Source organism: Oryctolagus cuniculus, chromosome 3, assembly GCF_051225735.1.
Source record: "Oryctolagus cuniculus isolate XC-2025 breed Fujian yellow rabbit chromosome 3, ASM5122573v1, whole genome shotgun sequence".
Classification (NCBI taxonomy): Eukaryota; Metazoa; Chordata; class Mammalia; order Lagomorpha; family Leporidae; genus Oryctolagus; species Oryctolagus cuniculus.
In genome coordinates, this window is record NC_142869.1 from 181,231,981 (window position 1) to 181,247,984 (window position 16,004).

Below are 16,004 nucleotides of genomic sequence, written 5' to 3' on the forward strand. Positions count from 1 at the left end.
CTGTCCATACTAATCCATGACATAATGTCACAGGTGGTGTTCACACTTCGGGATTCTTTTACTGCTCGTCACTGTGACTAGTTGTCTTGGTATTTGGGAAATTCCAGTGCCCATAGGGCCAGCGGCAGTAAGAAGCCAAATTTAAGGTCAGTCCAGAAAGCAGTTTCATGAAAAAAAAAAAAAAAAAAACTCGGAGACCAAGGACAGAAATGCCTCAGCTTGCCCAGGGCTCACCTACCCAGGAGACAAAGGCCCACCCAGCGGAGAACCTGGGGCCCACAGCAACACCCACAGGAGGAGACCGGGTGTCCCTCTCAGCGTCCTGGCTGTCTGGATGTGTTTCCTCGGCCCCCACGGAAGGTTTGCTTGGGGTGTCTCTGCTCTTCTTGGTTTCCACAGCTCACACGTCCTCTTCCCGCTTCCTGCTTTGCATCCTGCGCCTCACGAGGTGGGTTTGGACTGGCCTGTCTAGCCGAGCATGCTTGGACGTGCTCCCAGGAACCGATGCACCCCCGAGCTGCTGCAGGCATTTCTCACACAGCTTGCTTCTACTCTGCAATGAACAGCTGGTTCTCCTTTCCTCCTTCTAGTCTATAGTTCTGTACTCACCATAGATTCCCCCTGCCTCTCACAGAGCCTGGACTGCTGAGACAATGGCACTCAGGCTGGGGAACTTTGATAGGGAATGCACTCACCATCTTCGAGTTGTCCCCACATCTCCCAACCGGAACAAGAAACAAACGCTGACCCCAGAACATTTTATTTCTTTGCTCTCTCAAACCTGCCTCTCTTGGCTTCCCCCATCCGGCTCAGCAGTTTCGACAAAGTCGCAGCTCCTCCTAGAGGTCGCGGCGGTGCATCTATCTTGGTCATCTGGCCCTAGTTCTCCAGGTACAACATTGGGAGCACAGACATACAGAAACGGGTTAAGGGGCAAAGTTTAAAGCCGAGGGATTCTCAGGGCAAGAAAGCATTTGGCGTATCTGCTGTACGCCAAATGAAATACACGTCAAATGGCAGAATATCCCCAGTGACCACCAGCACCCTAAGGGGGCTTCTGTCTAAGTCCAGAGGTGTTTCAGGATGGGATTATCGCTGATGCTTGGTGAACACAAGGAAGCAGCCTCTGAGCTCCACTAAGGTCAGCTTTCCTCACCTTTCTCTGTCCTTGAACAACAAATGTTTACTAAATGGTTTTTATAGAGAATATCCCAAGTGAGTATGTATGCGAGGCCTTCAAAAACAATCATGGAAAATGCACATTATGTTCTATTTTCATCAACTTTTCGAAGCTGAAGTGTGGTATCACTAAAGGATTTTCAACAAGAAAATGACGTGATCAATGGGCATTTTAGAAGACACTGGTAAGGAGGGTGGATGAAGTACAGCAAAATCATGAACAACAAAGTGCTTATAGGATGAGTGCAATAACTCAGAGTATTTAATGTGGTTTCTTAAAAGATTTATTTATTTATTTGAAAGACAGAGTCACAAAGTGGCAGAGAGAGAACCATCCCCTGGTTCACTCCCCAGTTGGCAGCAATGGCCAGAGCTGTGCCAATCTGAAGCCAGGAGCCGGGAGCTTCCTCCAGGTCTCCCACATGGGTACAGGGGCCCACCCAAGGACTCGGGCCATATTCACTGCTTTTCCAGGTGCGTTTTCAGGAAGTTGAGCAGAAGTGGATCAGTCAGGACTCAAACTGGCACCCATATGGGATGCAGGCAGTGGCTTTACCTGCCAGGCCGCAGTGCCGGCCCCTCAATGTGATTTTGAAGTAAGGCACAAATGGTTGACTTGAATAATAAATGAAGGATCTTTGATGATAAGTCGGGGGTTCTCATGACTAATCTGCAACATATTTCAATATAACTGATGAGTGCAGTGGATGGAGAAGGTGACCTGAAGGCTTACTGCCATACTTCAAGTCTGACTAGCCACATGGATGAAGTTACATTGCACTGATACAGGAAGTGTGCTTATATCAGGAGAGGAAAAGGAAAATAATGAACTCGGCTCCAGACGTGTTGACCTGAGAGGCGTGATAAGCAATTGATCAATGTGGTGAAGGATATCAAGCATCCCAAATACGAAAGCACAGCTACAGGTCTTGACATCCTGCTGTTGACATCCATCAATCTCAACAAAGACATGAACGCCATCTCCTTGCTCAGCTCATGCCCCCAGCACAGGGCTCGCTGTCTGATCTCGGGCTTGGAGAGCTCACAGATTTATGTCAGTGAGCATCTGCTGCTACAGGAGTCAGAGTACTGTTAGCCCACGGGAGAGCTGAGGTCCAGTCTGCGGCTCAGTTGTCTTGGGGGGATGTATTGGAACTCACTTTGGCTTCTTCCTCTGAAAAATAGGGATAATAGTAGTAATTCCTAGCTCACTGTTGAGATTAAGGAGTGAATGACATGATATATGGAATGAGCTTAGAATAGTAAGTGCTCATGTTCATTACTGTTGTTGTTATTACAGGTTGAACATCCTTAATCTGAAAATCTGAAATCTTGGAATGTTTCAAGATGTGAAACGCTTTGAGTGCAGACTCAGTGCCACATTGAACAATTCCACACCCGACCTCACGGGCTGGGTCACAATCAAACTGCAGGCACAGTAAAAAAACAGTGCATACAAATGCCTCCAAGCTATGTGATGAGCTATGTATGAAATATACATGACTTTGTGTTTAGATTTGAGCCCCACCCCCAAGATATCTCATCATGTAAATTCAAATATTCCAAAATCTGAAAAAAAAAAGAAAACATCTAGAACACTCTCAGTCCCCAATTTTTTTTCAAAGATTTATTTTATTTATTTGAAAGACAGAGTTACAGAGAGAGGTAGAGACAGAGAGAGAGGTCTTCCATCTGCAGGTTCACTCCCCAGATGGCTGCAATGGCCAGAGCCGTGCCAATCTGAAGCCAGGAGCCAGGAGCTTCCTCCAGGTCTCCCATGTGGGTGCAGGGGCCCAAGGACTTGGGCCATCTTCTACTGCTTTCCCAGGCCACAGCAGATAGTTGGATCAGAAGAGGAGCAGCCGAGACTCGAACTGGCGCCCACATGGGATGCTGATGCTTCAGGCCAGGGCTTTAACCTACTGCGCCACAGCACCAGCCCCCAATCCCAGATATTTTGGATAAGGGATATTCAGCCTATACAGACTTATTACTGCCCTTTGAGGTACCTGGTCCTCTGAGGAATTGGCAGAAAGGGGCACTGGGAGGTCTTGGAGAACTCCCTTTCTCTGCATGGCTGGCTCTCACCCGGTGTCTGTAGATCACCATGCCTTTTGTTCAGGAAGAGACAGTCCCATACAGGCAGCACAGAGAGTGAAAAGGGGCTGCACCCAAGCTCCCCAGTCCTGTGCAGTGTCTTAAAGCACCTGTGCACCGTCACAAAGCTTCACCAGGCCTGATCAGCAGCCGCACAGTCTTCCCGGGCCTTCTCGAGAGCGGGAAGGGTGCCTGTCAGGGGACTGTGACTCCTCATGGTCCTGGGCTTGACAGATGTACTTCTGAGGGTCTCTTCTCCCCGCAGGATGACTTGGATGGCTCTGTGCGTTGCCATGTGATACTCCAGGGCATTGTTTCCTGGGGTTCAGGCTGTGCCCACAAAGGCAGGTATGGTGTCTACACTGAAGTCTGCACCTACATCACGTGGATCCAAGACACCGTGGTGTCGCTCCCCCTCTTCGCGGAGGAACGATACAGGACCCTGCACTGTTCTTTTGTCTGCTCGGCCCTCCCCGGGTTTGCTGCTGGTTCTTCCCGGGTTGGCTACCGTCCCTTCCACCTCCGTGGAAGGGCGGTTCCCCCTGCCACTTTCCCCACTTCTGCGGGGGAGCGGCACACCGCCGGCCGGCTCTCTCGGGGGCTGCACAGGTGTTCCCTCAGATGTTCCTGGTGCATATTGTCTCTCTCCTCCTTTATAGTCCTCTTCCGCCAATCCCAACTCTGCTACCCACACGCCGAGTACGCTGCTCTCCTCCAATCAGGAGCAGGTCCTGCTGCTTATTGGTTGAACTGGAGGCAGCTGTGTAGAAGCTGTTTACTCCTCCCCAGCGCCATATTGTGGGAGAGCAGATGCATAGAATAAGTCTTAATTACAGTAACAGTCTAGTCCGAGTTGCTCCCCACACCGTGGTGTCCAGCTGAGGGAGCTCTACCCTTCCTGGATGCAGTGCCAGTACATGGAACCACCTGTACCTCTGTCTCACCTCTGGGGGGCCTCGGGTCTCTCATAGAAGTGTCAACAAAATGCCTTCATGGAAGCTCACATGGACATCGCTCAAAATTAGTCCAGGCTCAGGCTGGTGCCGCGGCTCACTCGGCTAATCCTCCGCCTTGCGGCGCCGGCACACCGGGTTCTAGTCCCGGTCGGGGCGCCGGATTCTGTCCCGGTTGCCCCTCTTCCAGGCCAGCTCTCTGCTGTGGCCCGGGAGTGCAGTGGAGGATGGCCCAAGTGCTTGGGCCCTGCACCCCATGGGAGACCAGGAGAAGCACCTGGCTCCTGCCTTCGGATCAGCGCGGTGGGCCGGCCATGGCGACCATTGGAGGGTGAACCAACGGCAAAGGAAGACCTTTCTCTGTCTCTCTCTCTCACTGTCCACTCTGCCTGTCAAAAAAATAAAATAAAAAATAAATAAATAAATTAGCCCAGGTTCGAGGCATTTTAAAGCTTCACACGACTGCGCTCCACCAATATTCAAAATTTTTCTGCGTTTCTAACTGCCACTTCTACACAATGCTATGGATCCCAGGTTAGAGACCACTGGGCCAGAGAAGATCTTTCTATCTTTTTTTTCTAAAACAAACAAACAAAAATTTCTTTATTCATTTGAAAGAGTTACACAAAGAGAGGAGAAGCAGAGAGAGAGAGTGGTCTTCCACCCGCTGGTTCACTCTTCAATTTGCCGCTACAGCCGGAGCTATGCCAAACTGAAGCCAGGAGCCAGGAGCTTCCTCCAGGTTTCCCACATGAGTGCAGGGGCCCAAGGACTTGGGCCATCTTTTACTGCTTTCCCAGGCCATAGCAGAGAGCTGGATTAGAAGTGGAGCAGCTGGGGCTTGAACCGGCGCCTATATGAGGTGCCGGTACTGCAAGCAGAGGCTTTACCTACTATGCCACAGCGCCGGCCCCGAGATTTTTCTTTCCTCTGAGAACTTGGCCTCTGCTCAGCTGCTACCACCAGTGCATCAGCAATGCCCTGATCAGAGTAGCAAGAGCTGCCACCCTCATTTCTTTTTAACCTGTACAACTGGGAACTACAGTGATAAATTGCTCTGTAGCACCTCAAAATCAACTTATAATTGTTAATATGAAAAGTAAACTTTTTTAAGTGATAGACTGAAATCAGCAAAGTCTACCAAAGAACATGAAAATCTTCCATTGAAATGGTAGCAGCCTTTACACATCTCTTCCCGTACCATGTAGAGAGACTTCCTGCTGCCACACAAATGGGGTACAACTGTGGCTACAAAGTTCTTGGCTACATTGAACAATGACGTTCTCCTTGGTAACGTCATCTGGCCCTTGTGGCATGATTCTGTGTTTTCTAGCAGAGTAGCGTTTTAGTTACTTGAGAATAGCTACATCCCTTTGACAACTCTTCTCCATGCCGTGGTCTCTTTAGCTATCTCTGTCTCTCACCAATCAGCATTTTCAGCTATAGACAATGTTCACTTTGACCAGTCTATTTAACTTGCAGAAGCTGGAGTAGACTTCTCCACAGGACTCACACGTGAGCAGTGGGAAGCAACAGGCATTCAGTTGCATGCTATTTAAGCTCTTTCTGGGCATGACAACAGAGCAGTTCTTACAAAGGCGCCTGCAGAGCCTAACATATTTAACCATCCAGCTCTTCATGGAGAATTCTTGCTGATCTTTGTGAACAATCTTACACAGACTCTTAGGCAGCTGCAGTAGAAAAGCCCCCACAATGATGCCTTCCCCGAGTAAAGTTCTCAAGGAAACTTAGAGACAACTTCTGGGGTTGCCTCTCCTACAAAAGAGTGCTCTCTTTACTAGCGCTGATTTTCTGTATGTGACGAGATTAGAAACATAAATTCTTATGGTATAAATGCTAACATAAATTCTTATGTTAGCATCAAGGCTATTTCAGAAGCATATGCCTTCTACTTTGTTTTGATTTGCACTTCTGTTGCCCTGATTACATGCATCTTTTTTTAAAAAACTGTTTCTTAGTGATTTTCTTTTCCAGGAAAGGAATTTTGTTTGAAACTTTTCTTACAGACTGGAGCATGTGGAGACTTGCATGGCCACACTGACATGGAATGTATCGCCTGGAAAGTGGATGGAGAAGCTAAATGGAAAGAAAAACAGAGTCCACAGGGGACCAGAGTACGGAATCACCTCCAGAAGCTGGTGCTTCCGATTCCTGCCAATGTAAATGCCAGTATATTTGCTGGAGTCCTGTCAGCCCCCGGTATCAGCACAGATTCAAATAGCTCTACAAGGCCACTATGCCATGTGCCTGGGAAAGACAGGTGACAAACACAGATTCACTGGGGAAAGAAGTGTAAGTTCCAACACACTCTGTTGGGCAAAACCAGTATGGACATTCCCCAAAGCTAATGGCTGTTGTTACTGGAGGAGCCTGGAGAGACCCCCACTTGCTGTAGCGTGTTCTGGGATCATTAAAAAGAGAATTCAGTTGTATCATTGAGAACAGAATTCTGCACATGCAAAGTGCAGACAGAACACTTCAGTCCAACCCAAGTTCCTACCCAAGTCTCCAGTGTCAAGCTTTCGAGAGTGGCGCGCAGTATCTTGTAAGTACAGGATCCTTACACGTCCAAGCTCCTGCACAATATTGAAAAGATATTTCTCTGAGATTAATTCACCCAGTTAACATAAATGCTAAACATGCATGCAGATAGACAGATTCCCCTCAGACTCCTCACACAGATCTCAGTTTTACCCAACTTCTTCAGGAGGGCACACATCTAATCACATTCACTCAACAGCCTAAAATACTCTGCTGCACACGGCTTCCACTCAGGACAGCCACCACAGTCACCACTATCACTGGCCCTGTATGTTTCCAGCTCTCTCCCTAGCAACAGGTCTCCCAAATCCTGGTGTGGGCATCACTAGTGGTCTTCAACGTGATTTTAGATAGTATGGAGAGGACTGGTTTGCATTTTAAAAGCATGCTCAGTTTAACATGCATTCGAAAATGTTCCCTACACAGGACATGTCAATGAGGGACATTTTGTGATATGATTGTTGTTTTGAGTCCCTGTTCATACTCCCGTGGAAGTGTGGTCTTCCTACTTTCTACTTATTGAGTATTATGGCTAGTGCTGAATCAAGCCTGTGATACAGAGTGGATTAAAATTATATCTTTGCAAAAACTGATGGAAGGAAAAGATGAGAGAGAAGGCGGGAGGGGATTGGGGTGAGGGAGGGAAGTGTGGTTGTCTTCTTGGAACTGTATTTGAGCATGCATGAAATCTGTCCTCTTTCTATTAATAAAAAATAAATTAAAAATATACGATTTTTCATATGTGCATTTTCATGTAAGTTGAAAGTCAGATTGCAAGATGCCTGTGCTAAATAAAGTCATGAACTACAAAAAAGAGAATATGAGAAATACAGATATCTGCTTAAAATCAAATGACATTACAGACACAGGGCCAAATGGCTTATGTACAAAACCATGGAAGAGCTGGGTGGGTGCTAAGCTACCATGGGTGATGCCTACATCTCATAAAAGAGGACTGGGTATCAAGTCCCACCTTTGCTTCAACCCAGCTCTGAGCTAATGTGTCTGGAAGGCAGCAGGTGATGGCCAAGGACTAGAGTTCACTGCCAGACCCATAGAGACATGGATGGAATTCTTATCCCCTAGTTTTGCCTGGCCAGGCCCCAGGGCTCTTGTAGGCATTTGTGGAATGAACCAGAAAGTGGAAGAACTTTCTCTGTCTGTCACTCTGATTTTCAAACACATAAATAATCACTTTTTAAAAATGTGAGAGTAGTATGGGAAAAAAGTGTAGGAGTATCACTTGGCATTTGTCCCAACTAGCCCAACTTGCTTTGCATGACTAAAAACCGTAACCCTAGTCAGACAGGACAGTGTTCTTCTGAGTGTATTTGGAGGATGGTAGGATTGCCATTGATACTAGATAGGCGTCCCTACCCCTGTCCCTCTTCATCTAACAACTCTTGCTCACTCACTCCTGGAAGAGAGAGTGCAAGTAACAAAGCCCAGATAAGAGCACCAGAGGGAGCATCCTATGACATACCAGCGCTTGGGCCAATACTGTAAAAAGTTCTGTTCTAAGGTGTTGTATTTTCAAACAGGCCAAGATCTCTGATAAGGCTCTGTGGAAGTTCTAGGTTATGTAGACCCAGACAGCTTTCAACATCTTGTAGAAGGAGGTGTTAGCAATGGAATATAATTGAACACATTGATAGAATCTTCCTTCCTCATTCTGGGCACTGCTTTACCCTTACTCCCTATGATTTCCTAATTTCTAGGAATCAATGAATGGCATAATCCTGCCTTTGACAGAGGGGTGGTGTTCTCTTGGAGTCATTGGAGTGCCTATGTTGTCCCAAAGCTCAAGGCACTTTCTCATGGCTCTAGCCTTGGAAGCAAAACCCCTCTGCCCTCTCACTCCGTCTAGCTGCAGTTCTTGACTAGGGATGAGTTTGTCAACCAAATGACACTTGGTAATATCTGAGGACACTTTTGACCATCACAATTGGAGGAAAGGGTAGAGCCGTTTGCATCTAGAGGCCAAGGATGACGATAAACATCCTACAACAGGTGGGACAGTTCCCCAGGTCCCAAAATGTCAATAGCGCCAAGGTGCAGAAACTCTGCCTTGATAGCAGTCCAATCTCAAATGTAAAAGCGATAGAAACTTCTTCCTGATGGTCACTTGCTTAAGCAGTAATTACATTCTTCCAGATCAATGCGTATTTATCGTGTCGATGTAAGTCCTGGCTGCTCTGCTGCTGCGGGCTAGAGGTTACTAATCAAAGAGGATCATTTACTCAGAGTATTTCTCTTGTACCCCTAGAAATCTGGCGATTTCTGCCCAGGATCCCAGTTCTTGTGTTTTCCAGGATCCCATAAATTCCACGAAGTGGACTCTTAGCTTGGAAGAACTCAGACTGCTGTCCCTTTCCCTATTCATGGCATCACAGCTGAGGGCACAGACCTTGAATTGAGCACGCTGTAGCCACCAACACTGGAGAATGAACAGTTGACTTCTCTAACCTTTCCCTCTTCACATTCTAAATGATGAAAACTGGCACAGAAGTTATAGCGCTGTTTTTGAGAACTGAACGAGTTGATGCAAGTAACCCCTTCCACGGTGTGTGCCACATGCTAAGCACTCTGTAAATTCAGTGGTGTGGTCGCTGTCCAAGAATTCTGTAGTATCTCTGAGTCTAGCATGTGGCGACCTAAGGAAGTGATGCTTAGCGATGAGGAGCATGGACTCTGAGGTTGGGTTGGGATCCTGATCCCACCATGTACTTGTGATGCACTAGCGATGCTTCAGTGTTCTCATCTGTAAAGAGGAAATCATGATTGGTATCTTATGTGGGTGCTATGGTGATTGCTAAATTAATATAGGTAAGGGACTTGGAATACAGTGTCTCCACCGCACCTTGTTAGAGGGGGTTTGTTCCAAGATCCCACGGGAATGCGTGAAACCATGTGTAATACAAAACACTGTATCTAAGACTTTTTCCTATGAATACATACCTATGATAAAGTTTAGTTTACCAAACCTGTGCTGTAATAAATGTTATTTGAAACTTGCAAATTAGTTATTCTAAGGGTCTTTCAATTAATGTTTTCAAACTGTGATTGCTCATGGGTGAAATTATGAAAAGCAAAATAAATCACAAAGAAAGGGAAACTTTGAGTCTTTGACATTTAGTGAGTTCTAGATAATTGTTGTTGCAATTACTTTACTTTTCTCTTTTTGACTATTATAATTTTAAATATAAGAATGTTATTTTCTGGGACAACACAGCATTTGTACTTAGAGTGGATAGTTAACACGCTTGTACTAGATCAGAATCACAGGACAAAGATTATAATTGGAAAAGAACAAATGTGAAACCTCCAGGGTCAGGGTTCAACAGGAGAGTCAGAATAGAAGGTCACAGTTGAGACAACCAAGCACTGGAGATCTCTCTCTGGGAATCAGGACACCTGTAGCTTTCCTTATTCCTACTTACCTTCTTGTTATGGCAAACAGTTCCCACCAGGTGGTTTGTTCCTTCCATTCCCATAACCTTCTGGAAAAGTAGACACATGTTGTTGTTTAAATTTGAGACTGGATTATTCTCCATATGATAAAGAATCGAATTCTAAATTTGGAATTAGGTGTTTCCAGTGAAGTCACTCTCAACGTGTTTAGGCTTTGGCGCCCTGATAGGCTGGGAGTATAAATACCTGCAGAAGAAAGCTGGAATCTATCCTCCAGTCCAGGTCCAGTAAGCAACCATGAAGACCTTCCTCTTCCTCGCTTTCCTGGGGGCTGCTGGTGAGTCTCTTACAATTGATTTTTGATGGATTTTTGCTGCATCTCTGACACAGGAATCAGTAAAATGTCTATCATATATGTAAGTGTGTGCCCTGAGAGCTAACAATGAATGCTGAAGACAGTCTTTGTCCTCAAGATGTTTAAATAATGAAAGAGTGGTGGTTAGTCTATATGTTTAAAGATACTTAGAATCTCAATTGTTGGAAGAAATTCTTGGTGAGCAGATATGCTCAGATAGAAGATATAAAGAGGCAGAACTTGCTCCGCTGAAGTCTATGAAGAAAGAGAGAAAAGGAAAGGATGGTCCATATTAAGGGGGTGCTTGTCTTAACTTTTCCAAGAATTTAAAATTAATAATTGGACTAATCTTGTTCTCCTTGTGAGGCTGTTATGAGCATCAAAGCCAGACTCCAGTATAATAAAGGGAAGATTATTCAGAACCCAGAAGTTTAAACAAGCAAGGATATTTTATATGTCACAAGGAAAATCTCAAGGATGAGTTTTTAATCCTTTATTTATTTTTATTTATTTGAAAAGGAGAAGGAGAAGGAGAGAAAGAGAGAGAGAGAAAGAAAGAATTTACATCTGCTGGTTCACTCCCCAAATGTCTGCAAACAGCCAGGGCTGGGCCAGGCTGACGCCAGGAGCTCAGAATTCAATCCAGGTCTCCCATACAGGTGGAAGGGACCCTACTGCGTCAGCCATCACCTGCATGCATTAGTGGATTCTAGGATCAGGGGCAGAGAAGGACTCAAACCCAGGCATTCTGATACGGGATGAAGATGTCCCAAGCAACATTTTAAAGACTGCAGGAAATACCTGCCCCTGGGTACGCTTCATGACATCTCGGCCATGAAGTCCTTCGTATACAGAGCAACATGTCTTTCAATGAGGAAAAAATAGAAAAATGCCACTTCTATTTGAGACTACTGAATTTTATATTATTAAAATCCTTAATAATAGGATTTCCCAAATTGGCAAGATACAGATCAATATAGTTATCCATGTGTTTAGAAATTTCCTTCTTAAAATCATTTTTAAATGCTTGAATAATGGGGCTCATATAAAACTTGTGAGTGGTGGCAAATCCTGATAAATCAGTGGCCTACACATTGTCATCCTGAACAAATTGATAAACATCAGAAAGATAATTGAGCTAAGTGTAAAGTTTGGAGAAGGAAATCTTAAAATTCTCTGTCAGATGATTTAGAGAAAATTGTAGACTAGAGTCAAAGAGAGAAATTGAGGGAATAAAGGAGCTAAGTTCTCATTTCTCTCCTGGACAGCCCATTCTCGGGTGGCATCTAAAAGCTTCCATTCTGTCACTTCTTGGGACTATCTAGAACATACCAACACCCTACCAACTACCACAAATACAACTATGAGTACTGCAATGCTTTACACCCAGTTGTATGGCTGCTCTTCATTGCATCCTCAGTTCGTAGTGCTCCAATCTTTGTGAGTTTGTGAACACGCATGTTTGCGTGTGTGTTTCTGAACTGATACATGCACAAACAACATAATTGTCAAATTTAAAGCATAAATCAAAAATTAAATACACTCAATAATATAGGTATCTAAAAGGTGTGGAAAAATGGAGTTTCCAAAAATTACCTCAAAACTACCATTCCTTGCTTATGCAAGAAAAGAGAAATTGTACTTTTCATGCTGATTTGAAAGAAGTAGTGAAGTAGAAATTGCAAGATGGATTTATTTAACAGAGAATTCTCTCAACTCTTCCTTGTCAGTTGCTTTCCCCACCAGTAGTGATGACGATGACGATAAGATCGTAGGTGGCTACACCTGTCAGGCGAATTCCGTCCCCTACCAGGTGTCTCTGAACTCTGGCTACCACTTCTGTGGGGGCTCCCTCATCAACAGCCAGTGGGTGGTGTCTGCAGCTCATTGCTACAAGTCGTAAGTAATCAATATTCACATTCCTAAGCTGCTTCTCTATCTTTCCCAGAGCTCTCTGTAGGGCCAGCTAGACTGTTGCCCATGGGAGAGAGGCCTTCAGTCATTGTGTGAGGCACTGAGGGACATGAGCACAGAGGGTACCCTTAGAATTCTGTGATATCTTCCCAAACGATGGTACTAAGACATGGAGGGAAGCAATGGGCGAGAAAGTCTCCTTAGAAAGGGTCTAATCAAGACACAACCCTAATCATCAAAGCTCAACCAGAGAAAATGGCTGTAGAATTAACAAAAATGTATCAAGTGTCCAGTAGATTAAAAGCAGTATGATTCATTCTTCTCCCTTGGTTTTCTCCATATAGCTTACTCTCCTCTCTTCTCCCTATGATAATCAGTGACCCTATCAAGAGGAGAAATGGCAGGTGTTGGGAAAGTTCCACCAACTCCCCTCTTATCCCCAGTTGTTTTCCGGGAGCTTAGTTCCCATTCCTGTTTCTGACCACTCCAATAAATTGGTGGGCCGTGAGTCTGCACTTGTAGTGACACTCCCCTAAGGAGAACTCCACCTGCACCTCAAGACTGTAAGTCAATGTCTGAAGAGGGTGGTGTTTATGTCCATGACTGGAAGGTTAGTGGAAGGAGAAGCAGCTCAAATTGAACACTGAAGAATCATTTAATCCTGGCTGGCTCCATTGCTCAACAGGCTAATCCTCCACCTGCGTCGCGGGCACACCATGTTCTAGTTCTGGATGGGGCGCCAGATTCTGTCCTGGTTGCCCCTCTTCCAGTCCAGCTCTCTGCTGTGGGCCAGGAAGGCAGTGGAGGATGGCCCAAGTGCTTGGGTCCTGCACCCCATGAGAGACCAGGATCACTACCTGGCTCCTGCCATCGGATCAGCGCAATGTGCTGGCCATAGTGCGCCGTCCGCGGCGGCCATTGGAGGGTGAACCAACAGCAAAGGAAGACCTTTCTCTCTGTCTCTCTCTCTCACTGTCCACTCTGCCTGTCAAAAAAATTTTTTTTTTAAAAACAAATATTTACTCCTTTAATTCAGCCAAATCCAGGTGCGTCTGGGAGAACACAACATTAAGGTCACTGAAGGCAGTGAGCAATTCATTAGCTCTTCCAAGGTTATCCGCCATCCCAGCTACAGTTCATCCACACTTAATAATGACATCATGCTGATTAAACTGAAGTCCGCTGCCTCCCTCAACTCCAAAGTGGCCGCAGTGTCTCTGCCAAGTTCCTGTGCGTCTGCTGGTACTCAGTGCCTTGTGTCTGGCTGGGGCAACACCCTGAGCAGTGGCAGTAAGTATCTCCTGGGACAGAAATGCTGAGTCGGAATACTAGGAGAGAAAGCATGCTAAGGGTCAAAGTCTCACTGAAGGTGAGAGCCCCAGGGGCCAGTTTAGGGATTTAGAAAGTCCTGGAGGATTCCAAGAGCCTTGTGGCTAATTGTTTTCTGTTTTCACTCTTGCCATCCACAGCCAACAACCCCGATCTCCTGCAGTGCCTGAAGGCTCCCATCCTCTCTGATTCGACTTGCCGCAGCTCCTACCCAAACCAGATCACTAGCAACATGTTCTGCTTGGGCTTCCTGGAGGGCGGAAAGGACTCTTGCCAGGTGAGTTTCTGTCTATGCCTCCATCCACTCCGTCTTGCTCTTCTCCACTGTGTTCTCCCTTTTCTGAAACACAGAAGATAATAAAACTATCACTGGACTGATGGTAAAAGGCTGAGAGGCAGGGGACAGCTTTGGGACCAATCTTGAATTTTCTTTTTGTGATATTGATAGCTGGGGTCAGTTGCACAGAGAGACACAAAAACGCTGTGCAGATCGTATAGCCAGACACCCTCTAGGGAGGGAGATTGTGGAAGAGAACCCTTTTACAAAGAGCTAGTTAGGAAGCATCTGCATTCTCTTGGATTCGCTCTTCTTGGTCTCCTAGGTTCCTAAGGAAAGACAAGGGACTAGAAGCAGGGTAGGAGGGCTATGGATGTGGTAAGGAGACTGCAGGCTTGATTTGCAGGACAAAGAAGGCGTTCCATGGAGAATAAGCAGCTGAGAACATGGCCCCGGCATGGGAAAGAGCACCTGCCTCTCATGTCTTGTTGATGAACAACAGCCCTGATTGTCTCTTCTCTTGCACAGGGTGACTCTGGTGGCCCCGTGGTCTGCAACGGAGCACTCCAGGGCATTGTGTCCTGGGGCTACGGCTGTGCCCAGAAGAACAAGCCTGGAGTCTACACCAAGGTCTGCAACTATGTGAGCTGGATTCAGCAGACCATTGCTGCCAACTAAACCCCTTTTCTCTCCACAACCCCCCCATTAGTCAATTTCCTTTTGTGCCTGGAAACAGAAACTAAATAAAACCCTTTGTTCCGTATCACGTATGTCCAAGAATGGTCTTTGCTTAGTGTTGGTGAACTTTCTTTTGAACGAGATTCTGAGTAAGAAGGGAGGCAGAGGGGTGGAAGTTGTGACATAGTGGGGTAAGCCACTTCTTGTGACATCTAGCACTGGTTCGAGTTCTAGCTCCTTCACGTCCAACCCAGCGCCCTACTACTGTGCCTGGAAGGGCAATGGAGGGTAGCTCACGTGATTGATCCCCTGCCTTCCACTTGGATGATCTGGATGGAATTCTAGGCTCCTGGCTTTAGGCTGGCTCAATCCCAAACTTTCCGACTATTTAGGGGTTGGACGAGTGGATGGGGACAAGATCTCTCTGTCTCCTTCTCTCTCTTTCACTATTACTTACAAATAAATAAAAATAAGCTTTAGAAAGAGCATCAAGATATGAAATATTGTATTGAGATAATTGAAAACATCATTTAGCCAGTCATTTAACCTAATCAATGGAGACTTACTGACCATTTACTACCTTCCCAACTCTGACACACTGAGAATATTAAGATGTATCAGGTGGGCAGTCATTGTTACATCATGGTTTTGTTGCAGACTGATTGTTGGATATTCTTAATGTGTCAGATAAGTGCTGTTGTAATATTTGGCTATGATACATATTCTATTATGTATTTTAATGGTAGATCATGTTCACAATGTTGCAGATGATAATTACATGCAGAAAGTTAGCATCAATTGCCTAGTCATTGCAACAGCTCATAGCATAGCTAGAGGATGTACAAGCTGACTTTATTCCAAGGCATTGCTACTTCTGTGACAGACTACTCACTCTACTTTTCTTTAATCTATCTGAAACTCTAAGGCTGGTAAAAACAAATCTCTAGAAGCAGAAAGGGCTTAAAATTACAGGTTTCTTGCATTTTGCTACCTGTGTGCTCCAGTTTCCAAGCTCTTTCTTATTTTCTGACCACAATATCATTTCCATAGCAGGCATGGCCTCTGGGTACAGCTTTAGTACCTCTCCAACACCGTTCCCCTCAAGCCCCAGTCCAGACTATGTACCAATTTAAACCACAATCAAAAACAAGTACAAATGTAGACTAGTTTGCAGAACACAGAGATGCAGAGCTGCTAACCCTGAGGCCATAGAGGTCTTGGCTGCAGAGGCATCATTTGTCCTCCTGAC

At 45.6% G+C, this 16,004-nt stretch overlaps 1 protein-coding gene across 1 annotated transcript; it reads left to right on the forward strand.

Moving 5' to 3' along the window:
- Positions 1-10,470: 10,470 nt before the first annotated feature.
- On the forward strand, positions 10,471-14,840 carry LOC100339606 (serine protease 1). The gene is made up of 5 exons (XM_002721844.6): positions 10,471-10,539; positions 12,288-12,456; positions 13,508-13,761; positions 13,941-14,077; positions 14,606-14,840. The coding sequence occupies exons 1-5, from the start codon at positions 10,500-10,502 to the stop codon at positions 14,753-14,755; spliced, it is 750 nt and encodes a 249-aa protein (XP_002721890.2). The 5' UTR covers positions 10,471-10,499; the 3' UTR covers positions 14,756-14,840.
- The last annotated feature ends 1,164 nt before the right edge of the window (positions 14,841-16,004 follow it).

Bases quoted from the DNA above. Each gene is read 5' to 3' on its own strand.
- LOC100339606 (XM_002721844.6), top strand. From the start codon at position 10,500: ATGAAGACCTTCCTCTTCCTCGCTTTCCTGGGGGCTGCTG. The intron at 12,457-13,507 runs GTAAGTAATCAA...CCTTTAATTCAG, and splicing joins GCAGCTCATTGCTACAAGTC to CCAAATCCAGGTGCGTCTGG. The intron at 13,762-13,940 runs GTAAGTATCTCC...TGCCATCCACAG, and splicing joins CAACACCCTGAGCAGTGGCA to CCAACAACCCCGATCTCCTG.